General features: G+C 42.4%; 1 protein-coding gene across 1 annotated transcript; it reads left to right on the plus strand.

The window, feature by feature from the left end:
• The first annotated feature begins 7,305 nt into the window (after positions 1–7,305).
• Positions 7,306–8,588, plus strand: LOC123048975 (uncharacterized). The gene is made up of 2 exons (XM_044471983.1): positions 7,306–7,860; positions 7,969–8,588. The coding sequence occupies exons 1-2, from the start codon at positions 7,474–7,476 to the stop codon at positions 8,410–8,412; spliced, it is 831 nt and encodes a 276-aa protein (XP_044327918.1). The 5' UTR covers positions 7,306–7,473; the 3' UTR covers positions 8,413–8,588.
• Positions 8,589–13,601: the final 5,013 nt, after the last annotated feature.

A 13,601-nucleotide genomic window follows, 5' to 3' on the forward strand; every position in this document is an offset into this window, starting at 1 on the left:
GAGCTATGTTTTCATTCATCACATGATATGAGTTTTACTTGGAGCGTCATTTAATTTTTTTAGGATTTGCTTGCTGTTATTTAGAATAATATTTTTCATCTTTCTTTTCAATAAAAATATCAAGTATAGCCTTTGCCATGCTTATTTTGCAAGTCTACGTGTTGCTGTTTCAAAACAGAAAGTTTATCGATGTTGCAAAAATTCCCTAGAAAAGTCAGAATGTGATGAAATGTTGAAACTTTTTGCAAAATAAGCTCTCATAAATTTTCTACAGTGTGGTAAATTTTCATAACTTTTTGAGTTAGGAAAGTATTGATACTCTTGCATTCTTTACAGACTGTACTGTTTTGGCAGATTGCTGTTATGTTTGCATTGTTTGCATGTTTGCTTGTTTAATGATTCTATTTGAGGATAGGAGTATTAAATATGCAGAGGCATTTAGTATTCAATGTTGAATAATAATTTTAGTTATTGGCTATAGTAGAGAACTATAAGGTTTTTGCATTAGTTTATACTAACTTATCTCACGAGTTCTTGTTGAGTTTTGTGTGGATGAAGTTTTTAAGATTTAGGAAAACCGTGATATAAAAGGAATTAAGGAGACACAAAAGCTCAAGCTTGGGGATGCCCAAGGCATCCCAAGATAATATTTCAAGAAGTCTCAAGCATCTAAGCTTGGGGATGCCCCGGTAGGCATCCCACCTTTCTTCACCAACAATTATCGGTTAGTATCGGTTGACCTTAAGTTTTTGCTTCTTCACACGATGTGTGCTACTCTTGGAATTTCATTTTGTTTCATTTTTGCTTGATGTCTTAATAAATTACTTAGATTTTTAAGTTTTTAAATAAGAGAGAGTCCTCAAATAGCTACCCATTTACTTAACTACTCGCTTGATCTTCACTTATATCTTTTTTGGAGTAGCTCGTCATTTACTCTTGTGCTTCACTTATATCATATGAGTAAATTGTTGAATAAATTGAATATCATGAAGTTGAAATTATATCATGCCTAGTGGTAGCTTCACATTGGGTTTAGAAAGTGAATCTTTTGAGGCTTGACAATCACAATATTATTCATACAAGCAATTCACGAATAATTAGTATAAGGGAGAGAACTTTCACATGCAAATACACTATCTTGGAAATCTTTTGTGATTGTGAGCCCCCATCAAAATATTATATGCCAAAATTGTTGACGTTCGACAAGGAAGACAACGTAATGGTTTATGTTTGTCATATTCACATAGAAGTTATATTGTCATAGATCCTTCAACATGTGGTGCTTGCCCCCCATCTTTGCTAGCCAAAAATTCCGCACCAAGTAGAGATACTACTTGTGCATCCAAAAACCCTTAAACCCAAATCTTATTTTCAAGAGTCCACCATACCTACCTAAGGATTGAGCAAGATCCTTCAAGTAAGTTGTCATCGGTGCAATAAGGCAATAAAAATTGCTTCTAAAAGTGTTAGATCATTTAGTGTAAGAGAAAATTGAGCGTTGTACGAACTTGTGATGGCAAAGAATAAAAGCGACAGACTGCATAATAAAGGTTGCTATCATAAGGGGCAATATAACGTGACATTCTTTTGCACTAAGGGGTTGAGCATACAAACAAATAAGCGCATGGCAACCTCTGCTTCCCTCTGCGAAGGGCCTATCTTTTACTTTTATGTATTTACTTTTATGCAAGAGTCAAAGTTTTTCTCTCTATTCCTTTTTATTTTATCTCTTTTGGCAAGCATCATGTGGTGAGGAAAGATCTAGGCACATATTTCCAGTTGGATATGGGTAGCATGAGTTATTATTGTTGACATCACCCTTAAGGTGAATGCGCTGGGAGGCAAAACAATAAGCCCCTATCTTTCTATGTGTCTGGTTGAAACGTTTTGCTCATGTGTATGCGGTGAGTGTTAGCAATCATAGAAGACTATATGATGGTTGAGTATGTGGAGCTCTTACTTAAACTCTGTTGAATAAGTTGAATTGCAATTGCTTGGTGACTGAGAACATAGGTTGTTGAGTTTCAAGAGAATTCTTTGTTTGAACCTTAACATGTGAATTGGTTGCTACTTTAAACATGAGAAATTTTATAAGAAAGAGTTGTTGTTATGATGCTAGGAAAAGTGATTGAAATTATCATTGATCAAACTTGTGCACCTTGCTAGAATTCACACTTCATAAATTATTTCTTTTATCATTTACATACTCGAGGACGAGTAGGAATTAAGCTTGGGGATGCTGATACATCTCCAACGTATCTATAATTTATGAAGAATTCATGCTGTTTTATTATCATTCTTGGATGTTTTACAATAATTTTATAGCAACTTTATATCATTTTCTGGGACTAACCTATTGACCCAGTGCCAGTTGCTATTTTTTGCTTGTTTTTTACATCACGGGAAATCAATATCAAATGGAGTCCAAGCACCGCGAAACTTTTTGAGGATTTTTTATGTACCAGAAGACTCTCGATGGGCCAGAGAATCACCTGGGGGGATGCCCCGTGGGGGGCACAACCCACCAGGGCGCCCCTGGGGGCCCAGGCGCGCCCAGGTGGGTTGTGCCCACCTCGGTGGCCACCCGCACCCCTCTTTGCCCTATAAAATCCCAAATATTCCAAAAAAAACCTCGGGGTTAACCTAGATCAGAAGTTCCGCCGCTGCAAGGCTCTGCAGCCACCGAAAACCAATCTAGACCCCGTTCCGGCACCCTGCCGGAGGGGGAATCATCTCCAGTGGCCATCTTCATCATCCCGGCGGCCACCACGATGAAGATGGAGTAGTCCACCCTCGGGGCTAAGGGTTTGTACCTGTAGCTATGTTCTTAATCTCTCTCTCTCTCTCTCTCGTGTTCTTGAATGTCACGATCTTGATGTATCGCGGGCTTTGTTAATATAGTCGGATCATATGGTGTTTTCCCCTCTCTATCTTGTTGTGATGAATTGATTTTTTCCCTTGGATATTTCGTTGGTACCGGGTTGAATACTTTTATGGATTTGAGAGCACTTGATATATGTCTTGCATATGAATACTCGTGGTGACAATGGGGGTATCATATTGATTCACTTGATATGTGTTTTGGCACTCAACTTGCGGATTCCCATGGTGACATTGGGGTAATCTATGCATAGGGGTTGATGCACGTTGTCCTCTTTTGTTTCTCCGGTAGAAATCTTGGGGCACTCTTTGAAGTTCCTTGTGTTGGATTGAGTATTTTGAATCTGAAATTATTTGGTGTTATTTTAGTATGAACTCTTGGATAGATCGATCGGAAAGAATAGCTTCGAGGTGGTTTCGTACCCTGCAAACGATTTCTTCTTATGTTCTCCGCTAGATAGGAAGTTTGGAGTGATTCTTCATCGCACTTTGAGGGGTGGTTATATGATCCAATTATATTAGCACTGTTGAGAGATTGCACTAGCGAAAGTACGGACCCTAGGCCTCATTTTCAAGCATGGCAATACCGTTTTTATGCCCGTTTACTATTTGCTGCCTTGCTGTTTTTATTTATTCAGATTATAAGAATATATTTTTACCATCCATATTACACTTGTATCACCATCTCTTCGCCGAACTAGTGCACCTATACAAATTGCCATTGTATTGGGTGTGTTGGGGACACAAGAGATTTCTTGTATTTGATTGTAGGGTCGTTTGAGAGAGACCATCTTCATCCTACACCTCCCACGGATTGATAAACCTTAGGTCATCCACTTGAGGGAAAATTGCTACTGTCCTACAAAACTCTGTGCTTGGAGGCCCAACACGTGTCTACCAGAATAAAGTTGCATAGTAGACATCACTGTTGTTGACGACTAGGCGAGCCATTGATCCTTGACGATCATCCAACTGAACTCTCAATGAAAGCACCAATGTCGGTGTTAAAACCGGCAGATCTTGGGTAGGGGGTCCCGAGTTGTGGATCTTGGATCGGTGGGTAACAAGGAACGTAGAGACAGTGTTTACCCAGGTTCGGGCCCTCTCGAGGAGGTAAAACCCTCCATCCTGCTTGATTGTATTGCTGAATGTGTATGATGATTACAGAGTTGATCTACCATGAGATTATATGAACTAAACCCTAGATGGGATGGTCGTGATGGTTTTTCTCCCTCGCTCTACGGGCTAAACTCTCTGGTTTATATAGATACCAGGGGTGCCTAGGGTTACACCATCAAAGGATAAACATGGGATTACACAAACTAGACTTGGAGGATACGTCAAGTCTTCGGAGGTTTCCTTCTGGAGCACGGGGTTGCTTGTAGTCTGGCCTTCCATTGACGAGTCCCAAGCGGCCCACCAGTCCGGCCCATAAAGATAGACCGGTAGCTCGAGGACCCCTTCGGGACACCCTCAGGCGTAAAACAATAACGCTTGTTGGGAAGCGACCCAATAGTTATCTTAATTTTCCTTTTAATTTTTTGTTTTGGTGTGTTGACACAATTATTTCTACTGTTACAGTTGTGTTTTTATGTTGTAATTAGTGTTTGTGCCAAGTAAAGCCTTTGGGATAATTTGGTTGATAGTTGACTTGTTTCTATGAAAAAACAGAAACTTTTGCACTCACTCCAGGAATTATGAAAAATCACTGGAACGTGCTTTTGATATGAATTTTTTACACATGAATACATGATTGATATACAAGTTGCTCACATTGTCCTAATATTCCAGAATTTTTGGAGGCATAGAAGTATGGTATTTTTTCCATATCATTATAGACTATTCTGTTTTAGATAGATTATGGTTTCGTTGCATAGTTTGCTTGTTTTAGTGATCTTATGGATTATATCGAGGGGTATAAGTGATGGGGAAGTTAGAATATAGTAGGTATTATGCAATAATAAAATAAGAATGGGTTCATAATAGTACCTAGAGTTTATGATTTATTTATTATACTAACGGATCTCATGAAGTTTCTGTTGAGTTTTGCGTGCTGAAGTTTTCAAGTTTCGGGTGAGACAATGATGGATGAAGGAATAAGGAGAGGCAAGACCCTAAGCTTGGGGATGCACATGACCCCAAGATAATATTCAAGGAAGACCCAAGCATCTAAGCTTGGGGATGCCCCGGAAGGCATCCCCTCTTTCATCTACAATCTATCGGTATGTTATTTGAAGCTATACTTTTATTCATCACATAATATGAGTTTTACTTAGAGCGTCTTTTGCCATAGTAGTGTTTGCTCTCTTTTTTTACTTTTTAGTTTGCCACAATCATATCATTGTTTGATGGACACACCTTTTGAGAGGGGACACACATTTATTTGCGATTTGTTAGAATACTATATGTGCTTCACTTATATCTTTTGAGTTAGGCAGTTGCTCTAGTGCTTCACTTATATCTTTTAGTGCATGGCGGTGGTTATATTTTGTAGAAATAATTGCACTCTCATGCTTCACTTAAATATATTTAAGATTCTAATAAATAGTAATGGCAATTTGCACGGGTTATAAGACTAGTCCATAAAGGATAGGTATTCAAGAGTGATATAATAAAAACTTTCATGTAGATCATTGCATATGATATGTTTGATTCCATGTAATAGTTTTGTGATATTAAGATGGTAATATGTGGAGGTACTAGTGAATGATGGTGGTTTAGTAAGAATATTGATGTTATGGTTTGTGATTCCTGAAGCATGCATGTATAGTCTCTAGTTATGCGATAAAGCTGAAGCATGATTTATTATCGAATGTCTACCTTGTGAGTGGCGGTCGAGGACGAGCGATGGTCTTTTTCTATCGATCTATCTCTCTAGGGGATGCGAGTAGTACTTTGTTTCGATGATAATATGTGGTGCTCCTCCCAGTAAGGGCATCTTCAATGGTTGTATGATAGTTGTTGGTAGACTTTGCCACATAGGATTTTTGATGATGTGTCATACAATAACTGAGGAAAGAGAGTAAGGTTGTATGTACATGAACCAACACCCCTTGCGCAAGCTCCAATGTAGAATGAGAGAGCACCTTATTTATCTCACATCTTATTGGCCAAACTAGATACAATCTATATTGGAGTAATTGTATGTTAAGGTGTTGGTTGATGACATGGAATATTTTACCAAGGGTCTGTCTAGGACACATCTAGATGCGACATAGTTATGTCACATCTAAACTGATGTCCACTCTGTTTGTGGTCTATTTTTTTGTCCTAATTTTTTTTCTTGTTGATGCATTATAGATTTGTGGGAGTTTAGATGTGACATCCTTAAAAAACAACTAGATGTGAATTAGACAAACTGTTTTACCAACAAGCTAACAAATAAACTGTATGAGATGCCCTGACTGAACCTGGATCATCATATGAGTCATCATACACACATTTTTTTCCAGTTTTGCTAAAGCACACTTAGATGTGCCATAAGTATTGCTAAAGTCTTGTGTCATAAATCTTACGTGGAAATTCATGTGAATAATTTTTTTCCTTTTCATTTTATGCTTGATTGAGTCACTTAGATGTGCAATAACAAGATATGTCTTAGGCACACTTTTTGTAATGCGTAGGCACGGTATCCTTTTGTCGTATTGGCTAGCTATAATCTCTCGGTTTGTTAAGTCTTAATTGGATGCAAGGCCGGTATAAAAATTGGACCTAACTAGTTGTTTGGGTAGTAGCCGGTATAAAAAATGTTCACGATTTCAAAAAAATGTGCACTTTTTCAAAACAATGTTCATGAATTTATAAAAAATGTTCGGCAATATGAAAAATGTTCATAATTTTGAAAAATATTCACAATTTAAGAAAAATTGTTCGCAAATTTGATACGTGGCCGAATATTTTTAGAAAATGTGAAAATAAGGGGAAAAAGAAAAACAGAACATTAATGAAAATAAAAAGTTAATCAAAAAAAGTAAAAAGAAAAAGGAAATACAAAATAAAAAACAGAAAAAATAAACAAGAAAAAAGGTTCTGAGAAGGTTCTAGAACCTTCCTAAAATCGGTGGGGAGGAATCCTATATGGGCGGGCCCAAAAAGCTGCGGACTACGCGCTAAGGGCCAGTTTTTTTGCTAGCTTTTTTGGGCTTCCAGAATAAGCTACCCCCTACCCGGCTTATTCTAGAAGCCCAACTAATTTTATTTTTTAGAAGCCTACTAGTCAAGTCTTAACTACTAGGCTTCTAAAAAAATAAATTTGGTTAGGGTTCTAGAATAAGCTAGGTAGGGGCAGCTTATTGCAGCTTATTCTAGAAGCCATCAAAAGAACTGGCCCTAACTCGCTAGTGGGCGACCTATGCTCATAGCTTTTGTCTGTTTGGCTAGCTATATAATCTCTCGAGTCTGTTAATCTTAATTGGATCCGAAACCGGTAGAAAGTTGGACCCGACCACAACTCCCCTACTGATTTTTCCGGAAAAAAGAAAGGAAACTCCCCTACATATATACTCCGTATTTCAGATCAGAGGAGAAGCACCCAGATCTTAGTTCTTAGATTCAGATCAGCAACAATCAAACAGCAAAATTAACCTGATTAGCATGCAGGTCCCGGTACGAAGGGACGTGATAATGCTTCGCCGCGTCTACGGCGACGACGCCGCCACGACAAGCGTGGTACGGAGCCTCCTCGCCCCGGTCGCGAACCAGCTCTCCGGGTCCGGGGACACCTCCGACTTCCACCGCCGCCTCGTCCAGGTCCAACTCCGCTCGTTGAAAGGCCCAGAGGACGTGCGCGCCGCGTTCGACGGCGTCGAGGCAGTCGCGATCTGCATCCTCCTGATGAGGGCGGTGGTCGTCTTCGAGACCGAAGCCGGCGCCGCGCGCGCGCTGCAGGACCCCGCCAAGGAGGCGATCGGACCCTGCACGGCGGTCCCGTCTCTAGACTTGGCAGCCGGATGCCATTTCATCCCCTACAAAATAATCGAGGTCTCGATCCCAGAAATCTCAAACTCTACGTGCTTGGCTAGGTAGACCTGTTTAAAAGAACCCGTTACGAAATCAAATCCGGGCTAACTTGATTTGTGATTTAATCAGATCTCCGCTCCCGCGGGGGCATCCGGCGTGCCGCCGCCGCCGGAGCCAAGCATGGAGGATCGCGCTCGGGCGTTTCCGGAGATGTGTGAGCTGAAGCCGATGATCGACTACGATGGCCCAGCTGAGTGGAAGACCTGTAGGCCTGGCATGACGACCATCACGCAGTTCGCGCCGTCGGCGGATTCGTTGGTCCACGGCCCGACGCTTGGAGGCGGCGGCTATCTGTGGATGCATGGCAGGATGGTCACGTACTACCATGCGGAGGCCGGCAAGCCGTGCGGCAGCGAATTCAACAATGTGTCCATACGAGTCAAGCAAGAAGAAACACACCCAACCAAGATACGTGTCACGCCTCTCGAAGGCCGCTCGTTTACGTTAATCAGTTCGGGCACCTATTTTGTGTTACTCCGACAGCAGGATCAAGGTAGAATCTTCAGGTCCTAGCTAGTAGCCGATGAACTTGTAAGGACTACTTATATGATGTTTAGCTTATGTTCACTACATAAGCTTATGTTCACTACATCCTTGTTTATTTGTTATTTTTTAAGTGGGTTTGTCTAAGTCACATCTGGATGTAACACAATTATGTCATATCTAAGTGGACATCATCTTCTTTTTCATTTTTCCACCGTCCCCAACATTCCCTCTTTTGTTCTTTATCGGTTAGAATTAACGACTGTGTTAGCTGTCATCGAGTCGGTCAGTCCTATTTGGCATGTAGGTTGTTCAATATCGACCTAGCGCATACCCCCTCGTGCACGTAGTGCTCCATACAGACCAACCCGTTTTCGGATTTCTTCCCCAACAGTTTTGGGAACCTTCCCTGAACCGGTTTTTCATTTTCCTTTTTCTCTCTTTTCTTTCTTTATTATTTTGATTTTTTTAATTTCTTTTTTTCCTTTCTCTTTTTAAGTTTATTTTAATTTTATTTTTTTATTTTACAAAATTCTTTCAAATTCATGAACATTTATCAGACTCACAATTTTTTTGATTCTGAAATTTTTTCAAATCCATGAACATTTTTGAATTGCCAAACATTTATTAAAGTGTGTAAATGTTTTAAAAATTAATGAACATTTTTTTAATCAGCGATAATTTTCCAAACTTTTGCAAAAAAACTGAAATTGATGATTTTTTTGGATTTGATAATCATTTTTAAAATGCATGCTCATTTTCTGAAAAAATGAACTAGTGATTTTTTTTCAAATTTGGGAATTTTTTTAAATTCGCAATCATTTTTTGAATTTTGTAAACATTTTTTACAAAGTCACAAATATTTTTCTGGAAAACAGAAATATTATTTTAATATGCTAACATATTTGGAATCTGCAAAGATTTAATGATTTCCCGAACATTTTTATGAATTCATGAACATTATATTATTTGTTGACCATTTTTCAAAATTTACATTTTTTTTAAATGTAACTTTTTGGAATCCCAAATTATTTTACAGGAGAAAAAATAAAATCATAAAAAAAGAGTTATGAAATGAACAAACAGGGGTACATGTGCTAAGAGAATAGAAGTGGTTCCTTTTCTTTCTACATGAAATTCGACGATTTCGTTGGCCCAAACGGGCATGCGCGGGGGAGTGGAAGGTGCGTGTTCCGCGTCTTCATGCCACGCGAGTCGCAGAAAAGGAGGTCCCCATCGAGCTTTTGTCATACTAATAATCGGGCTGGTTGTGTTGTCTACAAATTTTCTAGATTGGTTGGGCTTTGTGGTTTTCTCTTCTTTTTCGGCCTGCAACAACACATGTTTTCTCTTTTACAACATTGATCGTTCCCTGGTTCTTGAAGTACATATTTTGGCCCAAGCCGCTTCTCTTTACTTCTCTACCTTTTGGTTATTTATGATCTTTCCTGTTTTTTTCTCTTTTTTACCTATTTCATTATTTTTATTTTTATTTTTCCTATATAAATCTACTTTTTATACATTAACATTTTAAATATACGACAAGAATTTTCTCAAACATGGTGAATATTTTTTTAAATGCGCTGAACATTTTTGTAATATATGATGAAAAAGTATTAAGTGTCCAGTTGCATGTCGACTATGGACTAGCAACTCGGACATAAAAAGGGTCGGGTCGTTTCGAATCGATGGTTGACTTGCAACTGGGAAAAAAATCTCCCCTATTTGCGAGTCAAGGATGGACTTGCAAATGAGATGAATGAAAAGTCGAGCTTAGTTGTGGGTCAAATGGTGGACTTGCAAATTAGGGCAAAAAAATATCAAAGAGCCTAGTTACATGTTAAAGGTGGACTTGTAAGTTTTCTCAGACATACATACCTTGCTATTTATGACTTGGTATATGTACTTAATAGACAATTGGTATATGTACTTATTTATAACTTGCAAGCTTAACTATTCAATTCCTTCCATTTGTGCACGTTCATCCCCTGCTTTGCAAGAAAAAAAAAGTCCTGATGAGGCTGGGTGTTTATTCATTTCAACACTCCTCTGCTAAGCCTCAGCTTAAACAATGCAAGGCTTTCTTTTCTATTGTTGTCTCCAAAACTTTGAAGGGAAAATATTTTCACTGGACCAACTTGGAGAGAATTTGCCAAAGTATACAGATTCCAAGTTGGTATGAAATTGTACTTCGGTATTAGCACACATGTGTTGGGAAACGTAGCATGCATTTTAAAAAAATTTCCTATGCTCACGCAATATCTATCTAGGAGATGCATAGCAACGAGAGGGGGAGAGTGTGTCCATGTACCCTCGTAGAGCGAAAGCGGAAGCGTTTGAAAACGTGGTTGATGTAGTCGAACTTCTTCTCATTCCAACCGATCAAGTACCAAATGTACGGCACCTCCGAGTTCTGCACACGTTCAGCTCGATGACGTCCCTTGAACTCTTGATCCGGCAAAGTGTCGAGGAAGCAGATGAATTCCGTCAGCACGACGGCGTGGTGACGGTGATGGTGAAGTGATCCGCGCAGGGCTTCGCCTAATTAAGAACTACGACAAATATGACCAGAGACGTAAACTATGGAGGGGGCGCCGCACACGGCTAACAATTGTTGGTGTGTGTTCTAGGCGCCCCCTCCCCACGTATATATAGGTGAGGGGGAGGGAAACAGCCTTGGGCGCCCCAAGTTGGAGGAATCCTACTTGGGGCCTTAGTCCAATTCGCCCCCCTTACCATGTTTACCGAAGGGGAAAGGAAGGAGGAGGGAGAAGGTGTAACACCCCGAGAATCATGCTACAGTAACTCCCTGTGATTAAGCTAATCATGTTGCTAAACAGGGCTTGATCACATTTGAATCACACCCTTTTCAAACTCCTAGTTCAAACTTCAATTAAATTTAAAAGTGGAAAATAAAAGTTTTCAAAAATTTAAACAAAAATGTTCGGTGGGTGCTAAATAATACACTGGTAATTATGGTGGAGAAAACACATTTTTATAAAACACCTAAATACTTTTAAATGAAATAAAACAGAAAAGAAAATAAACAAATAAAAAGAAAACAGAAAACAGAACAAACAGAGCAGAAAAAGAAAAAGGAGAAGCCCTTCCCCCCCACTGGACCCGTGGCCCATCTGGACCGAACCCCCGGCCCAAACTGGGCCGCCACCCCCCCGACCCCCGGCCCAGCCCACTCTCCCCCGCGTCCCCTTCCCTGTTCCCCCGACCGGGGTCGAACAATGGCCGTCCCCGCCGCACCCCCTCGCCGGCGACGGGGAGGATAAGGGCGCCAGCTCCCCCGCCTCCTCGGGCCTCTCTCCCACTCGCCCCCGCTCGTCCCTCGGCCTCTACGCCTCCCCCCCGCCAGATCCACCTCCCTCTCCCCTTCGTTCCCCTCTGCCCGAGCGCGCTCGCCGCCGTTCACCGTCGAACTCGCGGCCACCGTGCCCCAATCGCCACCTCGCCGTGTCGTACGCCGTCGCCGCCCTCGACTACGTCACCTCCGCCTCTCCGTTGGAGCTTGGAGCCACTGCACCGGCCGCAACGAGCTCGTCTTCAACCTTCGGCCGCCGACGATCGCCGCCCCGTTTCGCCGCCTCGAGCCTCCCCGAGCGCGCTGCCGTCCCCCTACAGCCTCGCAGTGAGCCTCTCCTTCTCCTCTCCCTCTCCGTTAGCTCGCCCGCGCTCCGTAGCTGCTCCCCCACGCGCGCCCGAACGCCGCGCCGCGGAGCTCGCCGCCGGCGGGTCTCCGGTGACCAAATGGTCATGGGGTCAAGCCCGTTGCACTCCCCGCCGTACGTAGATGCCCCCCAGCCCCTCCGCTTGCTCGTTAGCCCGCCGTAGCCGCGTTTCCGTCGGGCACCCGTAGCACCTCGCCGCCGGCGAGCTCGTAGCGCTCGCCCCCGGCCGTTCCAGCCCCTCCGACCACCGCAGTTGGACGCGCGACGCCGAGCCGCGTCGAACGCGCCCAGCCACGCCCCCGCAAACCCACCGTAGCGCAAACCCGCACCCCCTCCCGAGCCGCGCCGCCGCGTTTGGCTCGCCGGAGCCGCTCCGGCGCCGGCCGCCGACGTGGCTGGCCTGGGGCCACCCCAGTGCCCCTGCCAGTGGCCCCCACGGGCCCCAGTTGACTGGGTTGACCCAGTCAACTGCTGACTGGGCAGGCCCAGTCACTGACATGCGGGCCCCGCCGCAAAAATATAAAAAAAGAAAAGAAAAAGAAAATGTTTTATAAATAAAAATAATTAGTTTAACTAAACACTCACTGACATATGGGGCCCACCCCTCTAATTATACTGTTAGATTAGTTTAAATAGATATTAGAATAACAGAGACTGACATGTGGGTCCCACTGGACCCACCTGTCTGGTTTGACTGGTCAGCCGACCTGTTGACCTGCTGACGTCAGCATTACATCATGCTGACGTCATAATTCATTTTTGCTGAATATAAATAATTCCAGAAATTCAAATAAACTTTGAAAATTCATATCTTTTAAACCGTAACTCGGATGAAAATGTTTTCTATATGAAAGTTGCTCAGAACGACGAGACGAATCCAAATACGCAGTCCGTTCATCCACCACACCTCCCTAACCTATCGAACTAGCAACTTTCCCCCTCCGGTCCGTCTGTCCGAAAACGCGAAACATCGGGAATACCTCCCGGATGTTCCCCCCTTCACCGTTACCCCCTACTGTCGCGTTAGGACACACCTAGCACCGCTCATTGTCATGTCACGCATCGTCATGCTTATGTTTGCATTGTATTTACTGTTTCTTCCCCCCTCTTCTCTCCGGTAGACTACGAGACCGACACTGCTGCTGCCGAGTTCGACTACGGAGTCGACGACCCCTCCTACTTGCCAGAGCAACCAGGCAAGCCCCCCCCTTGATCACCAGATATCGCCTACTCTTCTCTATACTGCTTGCATTAGAGTAGTGTAGCATGTTACTGCTTTTCGATATCCTAACCTGATGCATAGCCTATCCTTGCTACTACTGTTGTTACCTTTACCTGCAATCCTACATGCTTAGTATAGGATGCTAGTTTTCCCATCAGTGGCCTTACATTCTTGTCCGTTTGCTGTGCTATACTATCGGGCCGTGATCACCTGGGCGGTGATCACGGGTATATACTTATATACTATATACATGACACATGTGATGACTAAAGTCGGGTCGGCTCGTAGGAGTACCCGCAAGTGGATCTTTGTGGCGG

The sequence above is a fragment of the Triticum aestivum genome, chromosome 2D (genome assembly GCF_018294505.1).
Source record: "Triticum aestivum cultivar Chinese Spring chromosome 2D, IWGSC CS RefSeq v2.1, whole genome shotgun sequence".
Classification (NCBI taxonomy): domain Eukaryota; kingdom Viridiplantae; phylum Streptophyta; class Magnoliopsida; order Poales; family Poaceae; genus Triticum; species Triticum aestivum.